The sequence below is a fragment of the Enhydra lutris genome, unplaced genomic scaffold (genome assembly GCF_002288905.1).
Source record: "Enhydra lutris kenyoni isolate GAN:26980312 unplaced genomic scaffold, ASM228890v2 scaffoldscaffold85, whole genome shotgun sequence".
Lineage (NCBI taxonomy): Eukaryota > Metazoa > Chordata > Mammalia > Carnivora > Mustelidae > Enhydra > Enhydra lutris.
Genome location: NW_019154169.1, coordinates 7,176,728 through 7,202,642, shown reverse-complemented (window position 1 = coordinate 7,202,642; position 25,915 = coordinate 7,176,728). Strand labels below are relative to the sequence as shown.

The 25,915-nt window shown below is 48.7% G+C and overlaps 1 protein-coding gene across 2 annotated transcripts; it reads right to left on the bottom strand.

Annotated features, from left to right (window-relative positions):
* Window positions 1-398: 398 nt before the first annotated feature.
* On the bottom strand, window positions 399-24,227 carry LOC111161603 (serine peptidase inhibitor, Kunitz type 2). 2 transcript variants are annotated; one of them, XM_022525361.1, is made up of 7 exons: window positions 23,660-24,217; window positions 7,121-7,291; window positions 4,870-4,929; window positions 3,541-3,594; window positions 2,592-2,753; window positions 2,215-2,253; window positions 399-986 (listed from the first exon to the last, which is right to left on the bottom strand). In XM_022525361.1, the coding sequence occupies exons 1-7, from the start codon at window positions 23,763-23,765 to the stop codon at window positions 820-822; spliced, it is 759 nt and encodes a 252-aa protein (XP_022381069.1). In that variant the 5' UTR covers window positions 23,766-24,217; the 3' UTR covers window positions 399-819. The 2 variants fall into 2 exon arrangements, with proteins under 2 accessions (XP_022381069.1, XP_022381070.1); XM_022525362.1 differs by lacking the exon at window positions 4,870-4,929 and having other exon boundaries at window positions 23,660-24,227.
* Between the last annotated feature and the right edge of the window lie 1,688 nt (window positions 24,228-25,915).

Sequence of the window (25,915 nt, the reverse complement as noted above, 5' to 3'; positions counted from 1 at the left end):
TGGGACATCTTACATAGTGCTCTATGTTAATTCTGGTAGAGTTTATTTTTTTTTTAAAGATTTTTTATTTATTTGACAGAGAGAGATCATAAGTAGGCAGAGAGGCAGGCAGAGAGAGCGAGAGAGAGAGGAGGAAGCAGGCTCCCTGCCCAGCAGAGAGCCCAATGCGGGACTTGATCCCAGGACCCTGAGATCATGACCTGAGCTGAAGGCAGAGGCTTAACCCACTGAGCCACCCAGGCGCCCAATTCTGGTAGAGTTTAAATCAGCAATCCTATAAAGAAAGAAAGCACTTGCTGAAATTTATTTTAAAAGGGAAGACCCTTTTTATTAAACTTGCACATTTTCTTCTCCTTTCAGAATCCTAATTTAAAAAAAAAAAACAAAACTTTTCTGTTTACAAAAACAAAACAAAACAAAAACACATACATCAAACAAACAAAGGAAACTATGAAGACATTACTTTTGCGGTGGGAAAGGACACTACAGGATTCCATGTAATCCCAGAAAACTAAAACCTGGAGCAGAGAACTAAAGTGAATAACAGCCGACTCTGGCCTGGGGCCAGACCACGTGCAGTGTGAGGCAGAGCCCTCCTCCTAGAAGGTTCTCAAAGCAGACCCAGCCAGGACAGCAGAAGCCCCCTCACCTTCTGGAGTAACAAACAGACCTGAAGCCCTAATGATCGTACAAGCACAAACCAATCACTCTATTTTAAAAAGCACATACACACATGCTACACTTGTCTCCCCTCCCTCCCCAGGTTTTCGCCATCTGCAGAGAGGCCCGAGGAAGGGCGGCCTCTGGCTGGCAGGGCCTTCACAGGACGTAGGTGTTCTTCACCAGGTGCTCCTTGTCATCCCCAGTGCTCCAGACAGTGCGAAGGGTGCGCTCCTGGTTCCTCCGGGCCACCCGGATCAGGCAGACCACAGAGGCGCCCAGCAAGACGATCAGGACCATCACGAAGAGCCCCACCAGGACCACCACTGGGGAGCAGAGAAAGGCTTCAGAACCAGAAGGGCGAGGAGAAGCACAGCCAGCGCGCGGCCGCAAGGGGCACACGCAGAACTCGCGCACGCGGGCTCAGGGCAAGGACCAGCAGCTGTTGTGCCAGACCTCCCTGGACCCCAGCCCCGGAGGGTCTGGAGGAAGGACACTGCCTGCCTGAGGAGTCCTCAGGGAGCCTACAGTCCTGAGGAGGAGGTTACTGAGAAAAGGAGGTGCCGTGCTATTTGCACCCAGTAGCTGTGTGTGTTCTCTCTTTCTGAACAAAAAAATCCCACTTCCACCTCTCGGGGGCAAATCGTGCAGGAATCCAAAGCCTCCAAATGGGTACCAGGATGTAAAAAGCACACACCTCTGGCTCATGTGTAAACATAAAACACTGAGGTTTTGTGTTCACACAGCACAGCTTGTGTAGGCATCAGCTAAGATGCCTTCCTTCAGGTGGGGCTGCAGCTAAGAATGTGGCCTGCTGTGCCAGCACCCCGGCTCCCTCTCCCACGTGAAGCCGTGTGGCTACAGAATGGACAGGGGCTGTTCCTTCTCCACCCGCAACCCTCCATGGCTGGGCTGCTTTCTGCCCCATGCCTGGCAACCCAGATTCCAGCTTCACTGGTCTAGAACAGAGCAGACAGACGTGCAGGCCAGGTCTGGGCTCCTGAACAGGAAAACAGGTGTAAAGAGCCCAAACCAGTGTGGCCGGTCCTTGTGCAAACACCATCATCCATGACTCAGGCAAATCAGAAACAAAAGCAAGAGGCGGCCCAGAGTCTTGTCAGACCAGCCTGCTTGGGGACAACAGGATTGGCCCTGTCTCACTCGGAGAGTAAGGGCTCTCCAACTTCCTGTCACCCACGAGCAACTCAGCACACCCCTCAGCAGCTAAGTTCCCTCCAAACCTAGAGACAGCCTGAGGCCTGTGTGCAGCAGAAGGCATAAGCCCAACAGTAGGATTTGTCCTCCAGTCACCCTGGGGCTGCCCAGGTGGAGACTGCCTTCCTCCAACTCCCCTGCCTCATTTATTACAATGCGTGGCAAGACAAACATCCACCATATGTTTCAAGCTGCCTGACCGTTCTCATGCAGAAACAGGACTTTCAACCCAAAAGGGGTTTATAGTGAAGGATTATGTGTCAGAGACAACAGGAGCCTATAAAACACAGCTGAGCTTAGTCAGAGCAAGCAGGTGGAGGAGGGCCAGAGGCCTCTTACCTTTAGAGCCACGGGGGAGGAAAGGGTACAACTGCTTGCCTGGAAAAGAACACATAACACCAAGGTCAGCTCATGGTCCTCCTGCCCTCCAGAGCTGCCACCCACCAGGGGTTCACAGGAGGCTCTTTCTGAGGGATTTCTTCCAGCTCTTTTGAGGTTCTGAGGCTTTACTATCCTGGTGGGGACCTAGGACATGTCTGTGCAACAGCTGGGCCCAAAGCCCACCTCTTCCCCACAAGGGAGCCAGAGAATGGTAGCGTCCAAATGGCAGCACTGCTGAGGTCTTCTTTTAGGGACAGGGCAACGGACCCATGTCCTCTCAAGGGGCCTCGTCCACACACCACTGTCTCTTGCATTTAGGAATCAGGCAGGCTCACCAAGGCAGTGGTGCATGCACTCCTCCTCAGAGAGGTAGCTGTTTTTATTGCCCTGGCACCCTCCGTAGATGAAGCTGTCACAGGAGTTCTTCTCTGCATCAAAGTACCAGCGTGGGAAGGATGCGCGGCAAGGCCCAGTGACTGCTTTGGCAGTGCAGTATTCTGGGAACAACACAACCCAAAGAGTACGAGTTAGCAGGACTCAGATGTGAAGCGGAGCTGGAATGTTCCCGAACAGTCACATTGCTACCAGCCAACAGAGAAACAGCTCTCTGCCAAAGGACTTGTAAATTACAGACAGGGCTAGTCTGGCCCACTTGACAGTCCTCCATGTTTTGGGGGAATCTTTCTCTTTACAGCCAGATTCCCGTCAGTAAGATCACACTATGTCAAGCACCATTCTAGATACTGCACATGCATTAACTTGGTCCCTAAGAGATCTGTTGTGAGGGGTGCCTGGGTGGCTCAGTGGGTTAAAGCCTCTGCCTTCAGCTCAGGTCATGATCCCAGGGTCCTGTGATCGAGCCCCACATCGGGCTCTCTGCTCATCAGGGAGCCTGCTTCCTCCTCTCTCTCTCTCTGCCTACTTGTGATCTCTGTCAAATAAATAAATAAAATCTTTAAAAAAAAAAAAAAGAGAGAGATCTGTTGTGAGCAGCTCATTTCATACTTGGGAGGCAGATGCAGGCCCCTGCCCGCTGCCACACAGCTGGGGAGAGGCAGAGCCACCCCACCAGACTGCCTCTCCAAAGTCAAGCTTCACCGCCCACATGTGTGCCACAGCCACTTCCAGCAGCCCTGGGGCATGCTTGTGAGTTCTACTGCCTGGGAGAGGTCAGGAGGCTCTGCTCTACACCTTCCTTAATGGAAATACTCAAGTGTGTCTCAATTCCCAACTAAGAAAAAAAACACGTTTTTCCCATACCCAAGTAGTTTTAAAAAGTTATACCTTCATAGTCAAAAATGTCACTGGAGAGGTCATCAGAATCCTGCCTTCTGGAAACTAAAACAGAAACATCCAAGTCAGGGAGGGTGGGATGGACACAGTACATGGGGACTAGCAGGGCCCACTAAGGAAGCATGGACACTCTGGCACCTAGAAGTGGAGTCCCCTCCTTGGGTAGGTCTGTCGCCTCCCAGGCCTCACAGGTTCTATCATACACACTGCAATGAATGCTGGATGGGGAGGCCTGCCTGTCACCTCAGGGGTTACTAAGGGAACTCATCCCAGCCACAATTTCTGGAGTGATGAGCAAGATGGTCTTGTTCACTCTCTGACATAGTGAGGAGCACCCTCCTGTAGATATTTTCTTCTACAACAGGATGGAAACTAGAGAGACCATGCCAATGCCTGAGGTTCTATATGACCCTAGAGGCCAGCTTGGGAATAAAGAGTGAACCCAGGCAAAGCAATGGTCAGGACAGTCAAAGGATTCCTGGCCTAGGACAACTCAAGAGTGACTCGAACAAGCCAGCAAACCACTGACCGAATAAATGCTCACTCTCACCTGAGCACTGGTGCCAGAACCAGAGGACCAAAGTCAAGGCTGCAATCAGTGCAGAGCCAATGGCCAAATGGGTGGGGGGGGGGTGCTGCCCTCAAATGGGACAGGGGCAGATTCCCTCCCTCCACAGCAGGTCTTGCCCAGCAGAGCCCACTGTCTGGGAACTGGCCTTCAAGAAAGCTGGGCTGGACTTGCCAGTGCATCTGCACCACTCACCCCAGGTTCCTGATGCATGCAGAGTCCTTTAAGCATAAAGGAGGAATGGGGCAGCTGTTGTCAGCACTACAAAGCAAGCTAACACAAAGCTCGAGATCAAGGACTGCCCTGGGAATGGAGGCGGGGTGGCAGAAGACAGAGGACTCTGTATGGGGAGGGGGACAGCAAGGACAACCAAGAACAAAGGAGACAGATGAGGCAAGGAGAGGCAGGGAGGGGCAGTGAAGACAACACAGCAGGCAGAGGCCAGGGGACTTGAGGCCAGGCCAGCCCAGAGAGACGGAAGGGTTCTGAGCCTCAGGCAGCAGCAACAGGCACAATCCCTTGTTCCCCAGGAGGAAGCAGAGCAAGCCGGAAGCCCCATAGCGCCCTTGGGCCCCCTCAACCGATGGAGTGTAAACTCCCTGGTGAGAGAACACCAGCCAGGAGCTAGAAGCTGCTGCCCAGGCAGAGCCCCAGACAGGGAGGTGGAAGCCCTCACACGACTCCCAAATTACAGATGTCTTTCCCTGGTCCAGAGGGCCCTCATTCTATCCTAGACTGCTTTAAGAACCTACCACTTGGGACAGAGGAATCCGCTCCATTCCTCCTGGTGGCCAGCTCATCAATGGTGTTCTCTGCGAGGGGACAAACACAATGAAAAGTGCACGTCAAGAATGCACCATGACACAGAACAGGCAAAGTCCCCTGAGCCGCCATGGTCCCAGGTGCCTCTCACCAAGACTCCCGTTTCTCCTTTATGTGGGCCCTTTGATGTACATGCTGGACCACAAGCCTGCAAGAACTTGGAAATAAGGAACCAAGACGGCCCCTGTGGGCTCAACTTTAAGATCCGTCACTGGTAATCAGAGCAAAGATGCGTGAAATGACTTTAAAAAGACAGATTGGGGAGCGCCTGGGTGGCTTAGTGGGTTGAGCCTCTGCCTTCGGCTCAGGTCATGATCTCAGGGTCCTGGGAGCCTGCTTCCTCCTCTCTCTCTGCCTGCCTCTCTGCCTACTTGTGATCTCTATCTGTCAAAAAATAAAAAAATAAAAAATAAAAAGACAGAATGGCTTCCAGGGCCAAATAATCTGCTTAACTGTATTCATTCACCCAATGAATTAAGAAAGTGAGGTATGTAGTAGTCTGAACATACTTCATGCCACCGAACTGTGGGAAATAGGAAAATTTTAAGCTACATGTATTTTCTCTAACATACACATGAACTGATGGGGTGGGGTGGAGAGGACAGCCAGCGAAGGAGGTACAAAAAGGGAAGCACTGGCAGGGTCCAGAAGGACAGGACCTGGCTCCCCTGCCTCCCAGAGGTTCCCAGCAGACCCAGGGCAGAGTCACGGGGCCGGCATCACCTGACGCCACTGAACATCCATATCACAAGTCCGCGCCCCTCGCTCCGTGCCTCTGCAGAGCCAGCAATTTTCTGGGAATCTGGCCGTGCGGCTTGCCTGCACAGAGCAAAGGTACAGCCGACTCAGAGACGTGAGTGTTGGGTCCCCTGGGTAGTTCTGGTTCTCATTATAAATTAATAAACTGACATTCTCATGATACTGGCTTCCCACAGAGGGTGCCTGCTTGGGAGAGAATATGCTGGCAAAAGACTCCAACGACTCGCTCCTCCTCCCAAACCTGCGGGCTAGCTTCCATGAGACATGCAGTGGGGCCACACTTGGGTGCCCACACAGGAGCTCTCTGGTGCCCCGGACCACAGACCACCTCTCCAGCAAAACACAACATGTGACCCTTTGTAGCAACATCCTATTGGAATGCCCACTGTTCACTGCTTATGTTCTTAAAACTTCAACCATTTTCCTGAAAAGTAAGGAGAAACTAAAACAGGCAGACACATTTGCTACAGATAACTCTTAATGGAGAAGGAAGAGAAAAGGTAGCAAAAATATTTCCCTTTAATTCCTGCTCCCATACCGGAGTCACAGCAGACAACAAAAAAGTGTATTTTCCTCAGTCACCATCTGTTAAGGTTACCCCCCAAAAGGTGAGGGACTTGGCTGTATGATCCCAAAGTAATACCCGGCCACCACAGTTTTCTAAATACTTACTGAATGTCTGCGGGGCAGTGCAACACAAAGATCAACAAAACATTCCTCGAGGTGCTCCGTCACTCTGGGCTTGTGTGCTCGAGCACCGTTTTGAACCTCAGGCCACAGCCAAGGCCACTGCTGTTTACCCCTCTTCGTTTACAACTTTAATAAGCATATCTGCTTTCTGAACACAGAACTCGAAGCCAAGGGAGATTAGAGCCAGTGTGTGAGGAGACATAAAACCGAACAAGGCTGCAGGCTCATCTCTAGAGCAGGGATCCCAGGACCCCAGGATCATGACTCGAGCTGAAAGCAACTACTTAACCGACTGAGCCACCCAGGCACCCCAAGTATGTTCCAGTTTTAATTTGACTCATAGCTTGGCTGGCTGGGTAAGCTCAAGTCATTTGTCCCAGAAGTAAAAATAACCCAAATGCCAAGGGAGCAGGTGGGCAGCCTGAGTGGCCTGGAGGACTCCCCTCTTCTAGGTGGGACTTACGCTCAGCAGGGGGAGAAAGGAAGTCAAGGCAGCCATGTCCCCTCCCCCCAGCTCCAGCCTGTGGTCTACTCTCCTTTCTGGGAAGAAGAGGGAGAAGACCGCTATGAAACCACCGTGTGGGCGACCTTCAAACTGTGCCTGCTTCTTCTGCTTTTTAAAAACATCCCCCAAGTTCAGCCAGGAAGAAAGAGCACAAGGCAAAAGGTATCACATCCCAGTTAATAAATGATCTCTAGGTTATACCATTTCCCCAGGGAATAATGTCTTACCTGTGACACCAGCACATTTCTCAAGACAGTCCTCTTCGGTCATGTAATTATTTTTATTCCCGTCACAGCCACCATACACAAACTGCCGGCAGGACCCCTCAGTGACGTTGTACCACCATCTAGGGAAGGAGGCCCGGCATCTTCCCACTTTCTTCGGAACTCGACAAAAGTCTAAAACACAAAGCAGAGACCAGTTGGCTTGGCAGGGCAAATCTTGCCAACAGAGAAGATGCACAGACCTACAGGAGGAGGCCCCCAGTTTTCCTGAACCCCAAGATCCAGCACAGCTTCTCTGCGAGCCCTTTCTTAAGTGCAGCCACCAGGCTTAGCGACTCCTTCCTTGTATAGGCAAGAAACACATCATCTAACAACAAAGATACCAACCCACCCAACTTAACTATATTTCAGTTGCATGTTCCTTCTGTCCCTGCTCCTGATTATTAAAGACACACAATATCCAGTGTAGAAATAGGCCTTCGAAGGCAAAAACCCCCACCAGACGCTAAGGGGGAACTTAGCACTGAAGGATGTGTCTTAACCTTCCTTATCCACTGTTTGACCAGGTCAGCCACTTCACACTCAAATTTCCACAAGAGCCTCATAAAGAAGCTCCTCACTCTAGCCCTCCCGCCTCCCAAGGCAACTGACAGCACGCCTCTGCTCCAGGCTTTTACCTGAGCATTCCAAGAGGAGCCCCCAAATCGGACCCTACTCTAGTACAAGGGAAACAAACCAAAAAATGTTATAAAATTCCAGCCAGCTACATCTGCCTCCGAAAGGCCTAGACAGCTCCTGTCTCTTAAGAAGGTAGAGACAGGGACGCCTGGGTGGCTCAGTTGGTTGGACGACTGCCTTCGGCTCAGGTCATGATCCTGGGGTCCCGGGATCGGGTCCCACATCGGGCTTCCAGCTCCATGGGGAGTCTGCTTCTCCCTCTGACCTTCTCCTCGCTCATGCTCTCTCTCACTGTCTCTCTCTCAAATAAATAAATAAAATCTTTACCGAAAACTAGAGAGATCATAAGAAGGTAGAGACAGGGACGCCTGGGTGGCTCAGTGGGTTAAAGCCTCTGCCTTTGGCTCAGGTCATGATTCCAGGGTCCTGGGACTGGGTCCCGCATCGCATCCGGCTCGCTGCTCAGCAGGGAGCCTGCTTCCTCCTCTCTCTCTCTCTCTGCCTGCCTCTCTGCCTACTTGTGATCTCTGTCAAATTAAATTAAAAAAAAAAAGAAAGAAAGAGATAAGCAAGTGCTGGAGGTATATCGTCTGCACCAAAGACAAACTTTCTCCTGGAGGAATCAAGAGGATAGAAAGCAAGCTGAAAAGGGAGTGACCCGACTACGTGACTCACCGTCTGCCCAGTACCACCCTATCTCTTCCTGGGATCATGAGTCCACATCACCTCCCCTACTTCCCTGGCCTCCACCCATCTCGTCTTCTGCCACAAGGGCACTGCAATCTGAGCAGGGTGCTTAATAATCAGCTCAAATAAAAGTACCCCAGGGCCCAGCACTTGGTTATATGCTGTCATTTACTCCTAATTATTTTCATGTTTGTGAGATTTACTTCACTAACTAGGGGACAGCTTTTGAAAGCAGAGGGCAGAATCTTGTTTCTTCTAAAATATAACAACGGGCATGAAACCAAATGTTCCACAAAACATCGATTTATAGACAAAAAGGTTGTAGTACTGAGCAAAAACCTCAAGGAAGGGGTGCCTGGGTGGCTCAGAGGGTTAAGCCTCTGCCTCCAGCTCAGGTCATGATCTCAGGGTTCTGGGACTGAGCCCCACATCGGGCTCCCTGCTCAGCGGGAAGCCTGCTTCCCCCTCTCTCTCCTCCTGCCTCTCTGCCTACTTGTGATCTCTGTTTCTCTGTCAAATAAATAAAATCTTAAAAATAAAAAACAAAACCTCAAGGAACTCTCACACACACCAATAAACCACAGGAAACTAGTATAGCAGAAAAAGCGTATTCTGAACTTAAGAATCTTTCTATTAATTTGAAAGCAACCATCCTTTAAATCACCAATTAAAAAGTACCTTATCTGGATATTTCATATGAATATGAATATTTCATATGAATCATTTAATATGTCCAGAAAAGGGAACTCAAGAGAGACAGGAAGTAGATTACTGCCTGCCTAGGGCTGTGGGGTTGGGGGATGGTGTGAACTGCACACGGGCACAGGGATCTTTTGGGGATGATGGAAATGTTCTAAAATTAGGTTGTGGGGATGGTTGTACAACTCTGTAAATGTACTAAAACTCACTGGATTGTATGCTCAAAACAACTGATTTTATGGTATGTGAATACTTTAATAAAGCAGTTTAAGAAAAAACAGGCCTCCTGTCCATAACACATTAACCAGGATCAGCTGGGTGTGCACCTGGAGCAGATACTTTTGACAACATGCCAAAGGTCACACAACTCATCATCAACAAGGCCCAAGGAAAACAGTGTAGGAAAAGGGTTCTCTGGTGTAGAATTTACTCAATCCCGGCTGTCAAATGTGAGGCAGCACTGCTATTAACAGCAAGACAAGACGGAGCAGAGCCACACAACAAACCACATGTGACCCAAAGTGAAAACAACCTAGAGGCCGCTGGGCGGGGGGTGGCGGTGGTGGGGAGACAAAGACACAGACCCTGACTGCTACAGAGGTAACAGCCTATCCAACGCCCTGCCAAGCTGAGTGCCTGCAACTCACCCGGACTGCTTGGTGTCCTTGCTTCCTGAGCAGTTTCAGGGACAGTCTTTCAGACAAAAAACCCGAGAGAAGCACTGCACACTCTAAATGCGTGAACTGTATCACAGGTGAACTACATCTCAAAACAAAACCCCGAGAGAATGCCCAACGAGGCTCGAAGCAGCTTAGGTGGGACCCACCAGACAACGCCACAGCACAGAAGGCCACAGGCTGACCACCTACCTCTTCAAGGGTGGAAATTTGGTAACTTTTCCTAAAGCAAGGGGGCCAGGTACACGCTCTATACAAGGCTGAGGGTATATAAAAAGGAGAAAAAAACCTCTCTAGGGCTGGAGAGCATTTAGCTTAGTGAAGTCACACTGCCCAGAATCTGGCCCTCATCTCTGTCACTCAGACACTTAACTCATGGAGGCCCAGCTGACCAAACACAGGGATGCGGTCACCGGCTGACAGAGCGCGTAGGAGGATGCCGGGAAAGAACGGTCAAGCAGCTTGGATGTACCCGTCAATGAGCAGACCACCTCAGAAAGCAGGCAGAAACGGAGCCCATCCCTTGGAGTCAGAGTAAGGAGAAGTGTGCTGTAAGTTTCCCTCCTCCACTAGGACCTACCAGGAAGGCCAGAGGCTCCCAGGAAACAACTCAGGACACACAGTCAAGATACCAGTCAAGGTGTGCCTCTGGGACACTTCCTTTCCTGACTGGAACATTCTTCCAGTAGATGTGATGGTCTCTTTAAACAAACCCTGTAGGCCTAGGAGGCCACTATGTCCCAGAGAGCAGCTCTCATCTGCTCTTAATGATGACACATTGACTTCACAGTTGAAGTTTCAGAAAACAGCCTTATTTTTAGGTTCCCTGGGTGGGGTAGGAGGAGATGGGGGACACGGGACCGGAGGGACACTTTACTTTTGTCACAGGGCAATTTAGAAATTTCTCTTTTTTTTAAAGTAGGCTCCACACTCAGCGTGGGGCCCAACATGGGGCTTGAACTCACAACCCTGAGATCAAGACTGATCAAGAGTCAGATGCTTGGGGCGCCTGGGTGGCTCAGTGGATTGAGCCTCTGCCTTCGGCTCCGGTCATGATCCCAGGGTCCTGGGATCAAGCCCCACATTGTGCTTCCTGCTCTGAAGGAAGCCTGCTTCTCCCTCTCCGACTCCCTGTGCTTGTGTTCCCTCTCTCACAGTGTCTCTCTCTGTGTCAAATAAATAAACAAAATCTTAAAAAAAAAAAAAAAAAAAATCCTTTCTCTGATTCTGGAAACTCCCTGTGAAATGGAGAAAATTCTCATTTTGCCCTATGCTTTTAAGCCTCTATGATAGAAATTTTCACTGTTTAGACTTAAGTGAACTCATGAAAAAGCATTTTGGTTTTGTCTGCTTGTTTGTTCCGAAGAAGACAGTGTCCTTTCAGATGCACAGGCCACACATTCTTCAATTCACCACCACCCCAAAGAGCGTCAGTACACTCTCCTTCACTGCTCTCCAAATGGCTTGTACAAAAAGTCAGAAATACTTTGGTATGTAACACGGCTTCCGTGACTTAGCATTTTCCTTAAAGGCTTTTTTCCCCCCCTCAATTAAAGCACTGTACTTTGGTAGATCCAGATTAAAATAAAAATGAACCAAAATGGGGGCACCTGGCTGGTGAAGTCAGTACAGCGTGTGACTCTTGATCTCAGGGTTGTGATATCAAGCCCCAAGTTTGTGTAGAGATTACTTAGAAATAAAATCTGAAGGTAAAAAAATAAGAAAAAGAACCAACATGCTGAGCATTACTTATGTCTTGAAATCCCTCTGCTACCTTCGTAAAGCATTACACTAGGCACATTATGTGCACTATTTCTAACAGTCACACTAAAACTGCGGATCATGTAACTCGCTCACTTTACAAATGAGGACACCAAGGCTTGGGGTGGTTAAGTCAACCAGAAGCAGAGCTGAATCTGAATTCACACTGGTCCCATTAGAGCTGGGCATTAACATGACAACCCCTCCCTCAGACAGAGAGAAAAAGGCAGTATAGTAACACGCAGTGGGAAAACATGAAACTGAAGATGCCTAAAAACCAAAACATTCCTCAGGGCCCTTAACGCCATCTGAGGACTCAACAGGCCAGGCCCTTTGCTGGGCCTGTTTATAGTCACTCAATGACAAGGTCTTGGACAGCACCACACCAACTGGCCAAGGCTGAGGGGAACTTGGTAGAATCAATTTTCAGGAAGTTATTCTTTAATAAATGATTCTATTACTATTAAGAGATACGACGATATATTGGTCTTAGAACAGAATTGGAAACGATCATGAAAAATGTCTCTAGCCCTATTTCTATGCTCACAAATGCTAGTGCAAAATGAATGTATATCCTGTAAGTTTTCAATGCAGAGGAAAGTGGAGAGAAGCTGAGGAGCACCAAATTTGGAAATACTCGCTTCAGAATATGTAGAAATGGTACTTCTGTCTTTAGGAAACCTTAACATTCTCTTAGAAAAGCATAAGAAATGGTTAAAAATCACGCATTATCTGAAATCTGAAGCTAAATTACAAAACTCTGACAGGCATTTGGAACACTAGCTGTGATAAAACTGCCAAACAGCCTGGTCTTTGTCATGGAGAACAGGCTACTCTGGTTCTCAAGTCACCAGAGCTGTAACCAGGACCACAAGCCAATGGCTCAGACACCTTCACGCCACGTGCACTGGGCTGGAATAACCTGCTGTCACCTGCTAACGACAACACTGCAGGGATTTCAGGCTCCCAGGCACTACCAACCTAATTTAATTTTACAGGCTTAAGAAGACTGTATCTAGGGGCACACCTGGATGGCTCAGTGGGTTAAACCTCTGCCTTCAGCTCAGGTCATGATCTCAGGGTCCTGGGATCGAGCGTGCTTCCCCCTCTCTCTCAGCCTGCCTCTCTGCTTACTTGTAATCTCTGTCAAATAAATAAAATCTTAAAAAAAAAAAAAAGGGACGCCTGGGTGGCTCAGTTGGTTGAGCAGCTGCCTTCGGCTCAGGTCATGATCCCAGCGTCCTGGGATCGAGTCCCGCATCGGGCTCCTTGCTCGTCAGGGAGCCTGCTTCTCCCTCTGCCTCTGCCTGCCACTCTGTCTGCCTGTGCTCGCTCTCTCTCCCTCTCTCTCTCTGACAAGTAAATAAAAATAAAATCTTTAAAAAAAAAAAAAAAAGACGACTGTATCTAATCATTCTCCAAAAAGGCACTATTGCAGTGCCTACTCTAGAAAATTAAGTTATTTTAATAAACTACTTCAAATATTCTGAAAAGTACAGAAAATACTGTACCACCAGTGTATCTACTTCCCAGCTTTACCAAATTCCAACCCTCGGTATACCCCTTACTTCAATCCTACCTGATCTCTCCCTTGAATCACCCAACCACCTCCAACTCGTTCTTTTGCTGTTTTTTAGTTTTGTTTTTTAAGATTTTATGTATTTATTTGAGACAAAGAGTGAGAAAGAATACGGCCAGGGCCGGGAGGATGGATGATAACAGCAGAGGGAGAGGGAAAAGCAGACTCCCCACCAAACAGGGAGCGCAATGCAGGGCTCCACCCCAGAACCCTGGGAACACCACCTCAGCCAAAGGCAGATGCTTAACCTACTGAGCCACCCAGGGGCCCCTTGTGTTTTGTTTTGTTTTTTTTTTTCAATATATTTCTTAAGGATTTTATTTGTTTGACAGAGAGAGAGAGTAGAAGCAGGGGGAGCAGCAGGCAGTGGGAGAGGGAGAAGCAGACTCCCTGCTGAGCCGGGAGCCCCATGTGGGGCTTGATCCCAGGATTCTGAGACCATGACCCAAGCTGAAGGCAGACGCTTAATCCACTGAGCCACACAGGCGCCCTGACTTATTTGTGTTTTTATGCCCCTTCAGAGTAAGTTTACTTCTAAAACAAGTACTTCTTTCCTAGGAGTCCAGCTCTTGATACACTTTCTACTCCCCTGGGTGCTATACAATGAAAAAACCTGACATCTTGCCTCACTGTCTGCCTAATAAAAGAGAGCCTGAGAGCATCTCACCAGCCTGAAAACACTCATGAAATGGTTCTCTTCCTCCCATCTGTTTTTCTAGAGCAAAGCTCAGTAAACTTTTTTTTATGGTGCGCCAAACAGTGAACACAAGCAGTACCTGCTTTGCACTATAGTGTGAAAAGCAACAGGAAAATCTGTAACTTCTAAGTCCTTTAAATTTGTCAAAACATTAAAAACTCTGGGTTACAAATATATAGAAAAATAGTAAAATTAATATTTACTTAGTACAATGTGGCTAAAGTATTAGAAACTTGACAAATTGGGCGCCTGGGTGGCTCAGTGGGTTAAGCCGCTGCCTTCGGCTCAGGTCATGATCTCAGGGTCCTGGGATCGAGTCCCACATCGGGCTCTCTGCTCAGCGGGAAGCCTGCTTCCTCCTCTCTCTCTCTCTCTCTCTCTCTCTCTCTGCCTGCCTCTCCATCTACTTGTGATCTCTCTCTGTCAAATAAATAAAATCTTAAAAAAAAAAAAAAGAAACTTGACAAATTGTTTAAATTTCTTTGTAAAAAAAAAAATTACCAAGAGTAGTTTGAACAGTGCTGCAATGTTCTTAAGCCATGTTAACTCTGGATTCAGAACAAGCATTATTTTCAATTCATCTTAGTGAATTGTCCTACATCTTTCTAAGTTTGGATCAGCGTCCAACATTTTATCCTTCGTTATTTCAATGTCTCAACTGCTCTGAGAGCTGCTTTACCTTTTGTAAAGTTTTTGCCATCATTCCTTCCACTGGGATATCATCCTTTTTGTCATCACTTTCCTCATTTCTTTTTTTCCTTATTTATTTGAGACACAGAGAGAGAGAGAGAGAGAGAGAGATCACAAGTAGGCAGAGAGGCAGGCAGAGAGAGAAGGGGAAGCAGGCTCCCCGCTGAGCAGGGAGCCCGATGCAGGGCTCGATCCCAGGACCCTGAGATCATGACCCGAGCCAAAGGCAAAGGATTAGCCCACTGAGCCACCCAGGTGCCCCTGATTTCATGTCTGTCACTAGGGCTCCTCTGGCTGTCTACCGGGTCTCCCAAATCAAGACAGTGTCCACAGTCCCTAGGCTGGTGAGTGCTTCCATCACTCCACCTCTGTTCCATCGGAATCACGCCTCCAGCATTACCACTTTTTCTCTTGGCTGCACTTTTCATCCTTTTTGGCCAATCCCCTCTATCGATTAAGCATTTCTGTAAACTCTAACACAGAATTATCACTGGGAAACAAGCAGGCAACACAACCAAATGCTTTGCCTTGTGTGTGAACAGAGCCACAGATGTGCAGTGATTAATCACCACACATATATGTCATCTACACAGTGATCTGTGCTTGAAGAGCTAGTAGCTGAAACTTGTACTTGACCCAAGTACCCAGAGTTAATACACTGTGGTAGCTGAAATCTGTGCATGTTGAAAACCACGCAAACAAGGTCCGCCTTTATTCAGGCTTTATGGGTCACAGTCTGTTCTAACTTCCCCACCGTGTCATTACAGTATGGAGGCAGCCTTAAGACACACATGTAAATGAATGAGCATGGCTGTCATTCCAGTCAATTACCTACAGACACTAAGATTTTATCATGTAATTTTTACGTGTCTTGAAATATTCTGGATTTTTTTCAAACATTAAAAAAATGTAGAAACCATACTTAGCTCACAGGCCATACACAGGCAGCAAACCCAAACTACAGTTTGGTCTCTTCTCTATAGTGTTTATAAAAACACCCTGTTCAGATTTTCCAGCCCTGTCATTACAGAACTCAGCCGGTCTTTTATGCGCAGTCAGAAGCTATCAAACAGACTCCCAGGGTTCACATTTCTAATAACAATACCGACCATGCATTCCTCGGGATTATCCTTTGCCAAGAACTTGTAACCCGCCCTTCCAGCACTAGAAACAGCACTACTCTTTCCATTAACGCAACTTAGAATTCTAAGGACAGGGGCGCCTGGGTGGCTCAGTGGGTTAAAGCCTCTGCCTTCGGCTCAGGTCATGATCCCAGAGTCCTGGGATCGAGCCCCGCATCGGGCTCTCTGCTCCGCGGGGAGCCTGCTTCCTCCTCTCTCTCTCTGCCTACTTCTGATCTCTGTCTGTCAAATAAATAAATAAAAAATCTTAAAAAAAAAAAAAAATTCTAAGGACAATGGCCAAAGAGGAGTTCTGTTATAATAATCCTCAGACATTGGAAAATCCTATTTATACACAGAAAAATAAGAGTACAGGTCACTCCTCAGTATCAAAAAGCAAAGAAAGCAATGAAGAGTCACATAATCCAAATGTTTTTAAGAATGGGGGCAAGGACTGCCAAATCCACAAAGGGCTTGGTGTTCACAGACCTTTAACAGCTGCAAATTCACCATCAAGACATCTGGTTTGTGCTGGTTCGGTAACTTGTGAGACCTGCACACAAGGGGATACTCAGCGCTGTTCAAAACAGGCGAAGGCATGTGTGCTGGTATAGAAAATAATGGAAGACTAAGAGGGGGGAAAAAGGAAGAGAATGGTTTACTATTTTAATTCCTTCCTAAACTTTTAATTTAGATGTGTGTATGAATGCACCTTTAAGGAAAGGGCCTGAAGGAGGGAGAGAGCCTTTTCCAGTTTTTCTTTTCCATCTGGATCTTTCAGTACAGTGTGAGTATTCTAATCTTGTGAATGCATTACTTTTGTTTTTTAAGAGTCAGCAGTGGTTTTATCAGAATAGTGGATTACAGTCCCTTTTGTTTAAAACTTTCAGTTAAAAAACTTAAAACTATAGGATAAACAGGGGCGCCTGGGTGACTCAGTGGATTAAAGCCTCTGCCTTCGGCTCGGGTCATGATCACAGGGTCCTGGGATGGAGCCCTGTAACAGGCTCTCTGATCTGCTTCCCCCTCTCTCTCTGCCTGCCTTTCTGCCTACTTGTGCTCTCTCTCCCTCTGTCAAATAAATAAACACAATCTTAAAATTAAAAAAATAAAGGTTGTGTTTTATTTATTTGACAGAGAGAGACACAAAGCGAGAGAGGGAACACAAGCAGGAGGAGTGGGAGAGGGAGAAGCAGGCTTCCCACTGAGCAGGGAGCCCCATTCGGGGCTCGATCCCAGAACCCTGGGATCATGACCTGAACCAAAGGCAGATGCTTAACAACTGAGCCACCCAGGCACCCCGGAAAGGGGGTATTCTTAATAGTCACTCTGTGACATATGGTGGCATAAACTGGAACCGTCCAGGGTAAACTGGGCTGAGCAGCCATCCTATATAGAAGGCACTGACTGGAGATGCGGTCATCTGACCTCCAGGGGTTTACAAGTAAAAAAAAGACACACTTGGGCAAAAAAACAGAACAAAACAAAACAACAAAATCACACAAGGTAAAATACTACAATCACATCTGAAATTCAAAGAGCTTGTAAGCCAACACAAGGTACAAAGGAAATAACCAAAGGCTCTGGGATAGGGGAGTGACACATACCGGAGGCATTGGACAAAAGCCTGTAGGACAGATCCTCTGTTCCGGTAAAGGATCTGTGTGTGCAGGTATCCCTGGCTGCCTCTTACTAGCCTGCTGTCTTACCTAGAAGCAGTTCTAACCTTCCTGTGCCTATTTCCTCACTCATAATGTGGGTACAATAGTATATGCAACAAACACATACTAACCTAACAATAAACCCGGAAAATATATAAACCCCATATACTTTAATTCAGAAAGCCACATATTCACTGATTTAGGCTTGGCTGCTTCAAAAAAAAAAAAAATGCAGATTTTTAGAGGCTTGGAGTATGTAAACCAGAAGATAAGGCGAAGCTCTGATTATGGATTCAGCCTATCTCTTGACACAGTAAGACAAACAGATTTGGCCAACCCCCAACACACCCCACTGTACCTCCCTTGTGGTTTTTCTTTTTTTTTTTTTTTTAAGATTTTTATTTACTTATTTGACAGAGAGATCACAAGTAGGCAGAGAAGCAGGCAGAGAGAGAGGAGGAAGCAGGCTCCCTGCTGAGCAGAGAGCCCAATGTGGGCTCAATCCCAGGACCCTGAGATCATGACCTGAGGCAGAGGCTTAACCCACTGAGCCACCCAGGCGCCCCCTCCCTTGTGGTTTCTTCCCCACTCCCTTGTGGTTTCTTAAGTACTAGGAGTGCTGGTTTTCGAGCCAGGTTCCTGAAACAAGAGCTAAGAACTTGGGAATCTCTGTGGTGTCATGATGAGATGACTGGGGGGGGGGGTTGGTAGAGAGCTTCAGGATAGGGGCTGACTGCCAGACAGACAGAGGAAAGACTGACGGGTTGGAACTCTAAGCCACACCCCCATCCTCCAGGAAGGGGTGGGGGATGGGAGTTTGAGTTAATAATCAATCATGCCTACATGAGGGTTCCTAAAAGACCCTAACCAAAGGAGTTAGGAGAGGTGTGTTGGTGAACACATCATGTACCAGGAGGCTGGCTCACCCCAAACTCCACAAGGACAGAGCTTCTGTGCTGGGGACCCTCCCAGACTTCACTCCATGTCTTCATCTGGCTATTCATCCTTATGCTTTATAATACACTGGTAAATGTATCTGAGTTCTGTAAGCCATTCTAGCAAATTATTAAATCCAAGGGGGTTGTGGGAACCTTTGATTTATAGCACATAGGTTGGAAGTACAGGTGACAACCTGGGACTTTCCACTGAAGGTGTGGGAGAAGCAGGTTGTGGGACTGAGCTGGTAACCCGTGGGCTCTGTGCTAACTCCGTGGAGTTGGGTGTCAGAAATGAGTTAAATGGGTGTCCACTGAGAACTGTGGAAAAGCCCATTCCATCTGGTGTCAGAAAAATTCTGCAATAAACAGTTTTCTCTTTAAAATCTACTTAGTTTAGCAGTAAAAGCTGAGAATGTTAGCAAGATAACTACCCTGAGGACATTAGAATGTAGCCCAAGCTGAAGTGAGGGTCTCTCTGTGATTTATACATATTCTGGATTTAGTTAGTATAAAAGTGTTTTCTGGCAAGTGTGTTAGCAAAAAGTCCCCTTCTGTGTGTGACATCTAGACTTATGTTGCCTGCTTCAGAATGCACTATTAATCTTGAGGCTGTCCTGACAATGGTTTGTCTGGGAAAAGGCACTTGAATTCACTATTGGGTAACAAAGCAAGGAGACTCATCAGCTTTTCCTCCACAGTCCCTACTGAGATAAATTCTGGGAACATGCAGAGATATTTCTTTTTTTTGCAGAAGCAACACGCCCCCCCCACCCCCGCAACCGAGCAGGGAGCCTAATTCAGAACGTGATCCCAGGACCCTGGGATTGTGACCTGAGCCACCCAGGCATCCCCACAGATGCATTTCTTTAAAATAACTCAAATGGGACTCAGATGGGAGGGGTTTCTTTTACACACAGAACAATAACATAAGAGTGTTGTGAAGACTGAAGGAATTTTATATTCCATTATAAACTCTTAAAACAGGGGCACCTGGGTGGCTCAGTCTGTTAAGCATCTGCCTTCAGTTCAAGGTCATGATCCCAGGGTTTTGGGATCAAGTCCCACATCAGGCTCCCTGCTCAGCAGAGTCGGTTTCTCTCTTTCTCTTTCTCTCTCTCCCCCACCCCAAATAAATAAATAAATAAATAAAGCCCTTAAAACATTTAGAACAGGGGCGCCTGGGTGGCTCAGTGGGTTAAAGCCTCTGCCTTCGGCTCAGGTCATGATCCCAGGGTCCTGGGACTGAGTCCCACACCGGGCTCTCTGCTCAGCGGGGAGCCTGCTTCCTGCTCTCTCTCTGCCTGCCTCTCTGCCAAATAAAATCTTTAAAATAGGGGCGCCTGGGTGGCTCAGTGGTTAAAGCCTCTGCCTTCGGCTCAGGTCATGATCTCAGGGTCCTGGGATCGAGTCCCGTATCGGGCTCTCTGCTCAGCAGGGAGCCTGCCTCCTCCTCCTGTCTCTCTCTGCCTGCCTCTCTGCCTACTTGTGATCTGTCAAATTAAAAAAAAAAAAAAAAAATCTTTAAAATAAAAAAAATCCCAATTCTACAAACTACAAGTCACATAAAGCCTGTTGGAGGCCTCTTGGGAGCGGAGGGCTTATAATCTCAGTGTGCTTTCCATGGTAGACTGGCGCCCTCCCTGAACGCTAGAAACACGCAGAGCAGTATCAGCTTTCCCCCACCTCCAGCTGCAAGGGTCCAGTTTCAGGACACCCTCTGTCCAGGGTCCAAGTATCCACTACTTAACCACACCCCCTGCCATCTGCCCTCCAACACCCAGTCCCTGCCCAACACTGTCAGCCTTGAACCCGACAGCACTCCTATCACTTTCTTATCACGACATCAGCCCAGACTCCAGACTTAACTCCCCTCATCCCCAGACATCCTAGACTGTTCCCATCCCTCTTCCCCCTAACTTCCAGGGTTTGGGAACTTAGCAATTGCCTTAAGCAAAATCTCTTATTTCCTCATCTCCTCTCTGAACATTATCATAACGTTCTCCTTACTCTAACCAAACCCTTCCTCCCTCAAGGACATTTCCAAGAGGGTAGGTCTCCTTGCTTCTGGTGCTGCTTCTACACTGTTCTTCTGCCCTCTCCAAAGTCCAGCTATTAATCACCATCAAAGCAGTCTGTACCCCACCTTGTGCATTATCTTCCCACATCACTACTCCTCATTTCATGACTTTAGCTCCTGGCTCACTGTCTCTCATGCTGCCTCCCTCATCATTCCCAGCTGATTTCCATATCCAGGTTGGTGACCCTCAGACCATCCTGGCCTCTTGGTTCCTAGACCTCTTCCCCAGTGATCTTGCCCTCCCCTCAGCTTCATCCTACAATGGTTATGCCTAGACCTTGTCTCAAGAAACAGAACTTCTTGGAATCTCAGTTTCAAGCATCTCACTCACTGCCCATCATATCCTTTCTTTCCAGTTCATGCCCTCCAAAACCTCAACTCCAACAATTCACCGACCCTATCGCCTCTCCTCTACCCCTCAGCCCCATCACGTCTTCACAAAGATCAAATTTCTTGACCAACCATTACCATCACCCCCTCACACACATTCACTACACACTCCCCACCTCACCATACTCATCTAGTGGCACCTATGCAGTTGCATGGGGCTGGAGAAACATGTCACTCTTAGTGGAAGACCCTGTTGCCTGAAAAAAAAAAAAATCAAAACTACCTCCCGGTTCAAATTAAACTACTGAAAGCTTTCAAACAAACAGAACTTCAGATAAGCAAGGTCATTAGTTCACCCATCGAGACTAGAGTACTTCTGAAAGGTCAGGAGGTCCACCCAGCTGCAGCAGCCAGAAAGGCCACCAGGAAAAGAGAAGGCCTCTGAAGCCAGACTTGAATTTGTCAATTACAACTGCGTGATCTTAGGCAAGACCTGTAGCTTGACCACCCAACCAGGCTGTTTCAAGGATCAGAACTCAGTAAGCAACAGAGGTTAACCCTAAATTCAGTTTTGATTAAGTCCCAGAGCAGGTAACTAAAAGGCACATCCTAACATGATTATGTCATAGAAAAAAGTCATGTCAAATTCTAGTTCAGACTGCAAGTATGTTCAGCACCTGAATGTTTTTTTTAAAGATTTTTATTTATTTATTTGACAGACAGAGATCACAAGTAGGCAGAGAGGCAGGCAGAGAGAGAGGAGGAAGCAGGCTCCCTGCCAAGCAGAGAGCCTGATGCAGGGCTTGATCCCAGGACCCTGGGATCATGACCTGAGTTGAAAGCAGAGGCTTTAACCTACTGAGCCACCCAGGCACCCCCTGAATTTTTTTCCTATGAGTTGTTTTACTTTTTTTTAGATTTTATTTATTTATTTGACAGAGAGATAAGGAGAGAGCGTAAGTAGGCAGAGTGGCAGGCAGAGGGAGAGGGAGAAGCAGGCTCTCCAATGAGCAAGGAGCCCAACACGGGGTTCCATCTCAGGACCCTGGGATCATGAACTGAGCTGAATGCAGATGGTTAAGTGACTGAGCCACCCACCCAGGTGTCCCTGTTTTATCTGTTTTTTAAGATTTCATTTATTTTTCTGAGAGAGCACGCATAAGCAGGGGGGAAAGGCAGAGGAAGTGAGAGAAGCAGACTCTCCACTTAGCAGGATGATGGATGGCATCAGGACCTGAGCCAAAGGGAGACGTTTAACTGCTGAGCCACCCAGGTGCCAACACCTACCTCCACTCTTGATTCCTTGACCTACAGAGCTGATTCTCTCCCCAATGACCCCTGACATCCCCATTAGCTCATTTTTCCCTCTCTGCCTCTGACGTGGGTAAATTAACAGACTTCAGAAGTCACCACAGGTGGGGCGCCTGGGTGGCTCAGTGGGTTAAAACCTCTGCCGTCAGCTCAGCAGGGAGCCTGCTTCCTCTTCTCTCTCTCTCTCTCTCTGCCTGCTTGTGATCTCTGTCTGTAAATAAATAAATAAAATCTTTAAAAAAATAAATAAATTACAGAAGTCACCACAGGTGATGAGCGGCACACACACCCTGCTTTTTTCTCTTTCCACCCAAAACGCTGGCCTACGAAGCCACCGGTCTCCTGCCTACTTCTCCCATCTCACATCCTCCTCCAATTCTCTCCCCACCCCCACTTCTACTCCAGCTAGGATGATTCTGTGTCTTTTCCTTGAATACTACCAGGCTTCCTCCAACCTGGAGGCCGCTGACTCCATTACCTCCATGGACTCTCACCCACCAGAGGTCTTTGTGTTAGGGCTCAAGACGTCACCCTCCTCAGAGAGGCCTCCCCTGACCACCTGAGTTAAAGCAGCCCCATCATCTTATATCACGCTGTTTGTGTACTTCACCTTGTTCATTTACTTCTTAGTAATTTAATACTGCGGTGACTGCTCTTTACCTGAATGTTTACTTACTGTCTCTGTCTCTCCCACTAGAATACAAGCTAAGTGCTGGGACCTGGCTTGTCTGAGTCACAACTGTTACCACCGGTGCCAGCATCATCCCTGACACACAGCAGGAGCTCAATAAGTTTTGCTGAATCAGTGAATTCTCCTTTGAAAAGAGGGGTTTTTTCCAAAGCCTGGCTGTGCTTGTCTGAAGCATTTGAGGTTATGACAACACTTGTTCAAAATGACCTTCCCAGGCCAAACTTCTGGAGAATGTAGAGATTTAAATAGGGCCTTATTCTCCACCAGCCTGTAAGGACCAGTTCCACAACCCCAACCCCAGCTTCTCAAGGCCAATACTCTTTTTATATCAAGGGGTCCCCACTCTTGCACCTTTGCAAAGTTTCTCCCCTCCAACACTTTTGCTTTTCTTCTTCTTCCTGAGAGGCATCATTTTGGAGGCGCTCTACTGCAACTGAACCAGGTTAAGATTTCTCGAGAGGCTGTGGTCCAGTATCTGAAGAGGTGGGCGTGGGGGCTTCTTGCCAGAGGCTAAAACTGCCATTGCGTCACCTAATCCAATCCCCACCCTCTCAGGCCCGGCCTCTCAGGGCTCCCCCTGGGCCGCAGAACTTTCCTCTGCCAGGAGAAGGCCGGTCTTCTGTTGGGCCTCTCACCCCCTTCCTGCCACAGGAAGGGCCAATGCCACTCCTTCCTGGTCAATACCCCTAAGTCTCCTCCCTCACCCGCAGGAAACTTTCCCAACTCTGGCTCCGCCGCCCGTCCTCAGTCCCAGGGGCTCCCAAACCTCAGCCCCAGGCTCAATCTCCTACAGCCCGCTCCACCACACCCCCCGAGCTTCACCAGGTCGCCCCAATTCCCTCTCCCGCCTATTCGCCCGGCTCAGACCTTGCCCAAGTCCCCTCGCGCCCCGCCCTCCGCCTGTCGGCCTTCCACTCCTCCCGGGAGACCCGCCCTGGCCCTCACCGTGGACGCCACGTTCTCCGTCGGCCGCCTCAGCCCGGAAGAGGAGCAGCGAAGCCAACAGGGCGAGGAGAGCCCCGCACAGCCTCGGCCCACACAGCTGCGCCATGACGGGTTCCAGCCGGCAGCGCAGGGGAAGCCTCGAGCCGCTGGCCGTTAGGGTCTCGCGATCAGGTGCGGGAAGACCCTCGCCGCGCACGCGCGCTAGAGAGCCTCGTGTTCAGGTGCGGGCGCTCCCAGAGGGTCAGCGAGGTGCTGCGCCGGCGCTCCTGCCGAAGCCTCCGGGAAACCCCCCACCCCCCACCTCGCCGGACCTTCGGTTTGCGGACACGCTGCCTCCTACGGCCACGACGCCTCTGTCCGCTCTTCACTCGCCCCTTGCCCCGGCGACACTCAGCGACTCTTCCACGGTTCAGAACCCCGCCAACCTCCCAAGCATTCGGCGGGCGTTAGAGCCAATGGCGTCCGCCTCCGCGCAGCTATGGAAGGTGGCCGGTCGGGAGGGGGGCGGGGCGCACCTGGCGAGGCGGGGCGCGTAGAGCGCAGGCGCAGGGAGCAGGCACCTGAGCGAGGATCCTCCTCCCTCCGCGCACCTGGGCTGGCCCCAGGATGGGGGAGAGGGGGCGGGGCTTGCCTTAGTTCCCCAGGGGTGGGACCTAGCCTGTGGAGAGAAGCGAACCTGCTGAGCCCTGGGGCTCCTGCTACCCTGATCCTGGGCTTGGTGACGTCCTACTACTGAAACAAAGGCAGAAGAAAAAATTATTAAATTTCGTTAGAGCTCATTGACCAGTCCTTGAACAGGCAGAGACATTCCTCTAAGGACTCAGTTGCCTTGATATTTTGGCTAGAGCCAAAAGGTAATTCTAGCTCCAACCTCCCCCCACCTCCACTCCTGGGTGGGACTCGTGATAAGTCTTCCAAGAATCTCCCAGCTATCTTAATGTTAATCCCTTGCTAGGGGGGGAAAACAACATTAACTTGAAAAATGGCAGGGGCTCCAGTATCTGGCAGGTCCTCTTTAGCATACGAAAGTTCTTTTGAAACCTCCCTTTTTCCTTACCTGCCTCTCCCAACTCATAAGTCTATAAGGGGCCACTCCTCCTGACCCAGTTGCTCCTCTTTCTGCCCAAAGGTCCTGTCCCCCTGCTTTAATAAACCACCATTTTGCACCAAAGACATCTTAAGAATTCTTTCTTGGCTGTTGGCTTTGAATCCTTACATCGTCTCTCCTACATCAGTACCTTCACTCTTGGGCTGGGCCTCGGGGTAGGAGAAGAAGGTACAGAATGCTCTTCCTGGGAATCTGTGGTTCCTGAAAATGTGGTGATGAAGCTTGCCTCATTTTTGCCCTCCTTTGAGGGTGAGGGATTTATTCCTTCCTAAATTGAACGTTCACTCAACGCCTGCTGGGCACGTTCCTGAGAACCCAGCAATGACCAGGCCAGACTAGTCCTTTCCTCACCAAACAGGAACAACCAAGAGTAGTGATGACAGAAGCACAGGACGGACTGATTAGAATGATTGGGGATGGGATGGGGGAGCGCAGACTGAATGATCAGGGACTGAGGTGGTGGGAGTGAGGAGGTGGCTTTGATAATGAACATGAAGGATCCGAAGCGCTGATGGAGAAACATTCTAAGCATCTGGAACAGCAAATGCAAAGGCCCTAGGCAAGGAAGGCAAAAGTGCCTTGCAGGATCCAGGGCCATTCCCAGTCTTCAGGCTCCCTGCTCGCATAACTTGTGAGGAGCCTTAATTGGGTTATCAAAATGGTGTCTAACTGAAGCAATTGAGCTTTTGTGTCTGTTTGTTTGTTTTATTTTTAAGTAATCTCTACATCCAGCATGGGGCAGGAACTCAGTAACCTCAAGTTCGAGAGTCATGTGCTATACCAACTGAGCCAACCAGGTGTCCTCACCACTTTTTTTTTATTAAAAAATTTTTTTGCCCACCATCTTCTTTAATCTTTTAGTGAGGTCCAAGGCCTCAAGGTCAAGAGTCTCAATGTGAGAACAAAGATCTCTCCAGCACCTGAACCCCCCGACCCCACCCCATTTCTCTAAGCCAGGTCTTTAGCCAAGAAACAGGACTGTGGTGAGAGTTGAGGCTGGAAAGGAGTCACAGGTCCATTCATTCACGCATCTGTTCATTTGGCATATTCATTGAGCACCCACAATGAGCCAGGTACTGTTGTAAATGCTGGAGAAGATACAACAAGGAACAAAGCAAAATCCCTGTCCTGTTGGAGCTCTTTTTAAA

Excerpts from the sequence above, each read along its gene's own strand:
- LOC111161603 (XM_022525361.1), bottom strand. The coding sequence starts at position 23,765 with ATGGCGCAGCTGTGTGGGCCGAGGCTGTGCGGGGCTCTCCTCGCCCTG. Across the intron at positions 2,254-2,591 it reads GTGCATGCACCACTGCCTTG|GCAAGCAGTTGTACCCTTTC; the intron begins GTGAGCCTGCCT and ends GTTCTTTTCCAG. Across the intron at positions 987-2,214 it reads CCTCCCCCGTGGCTCTAAAG|TGGTGGTCCTGGTGGGGCTC; the intron begins GTAAGAGGCCTC and ends TCTGCTCCCCAG.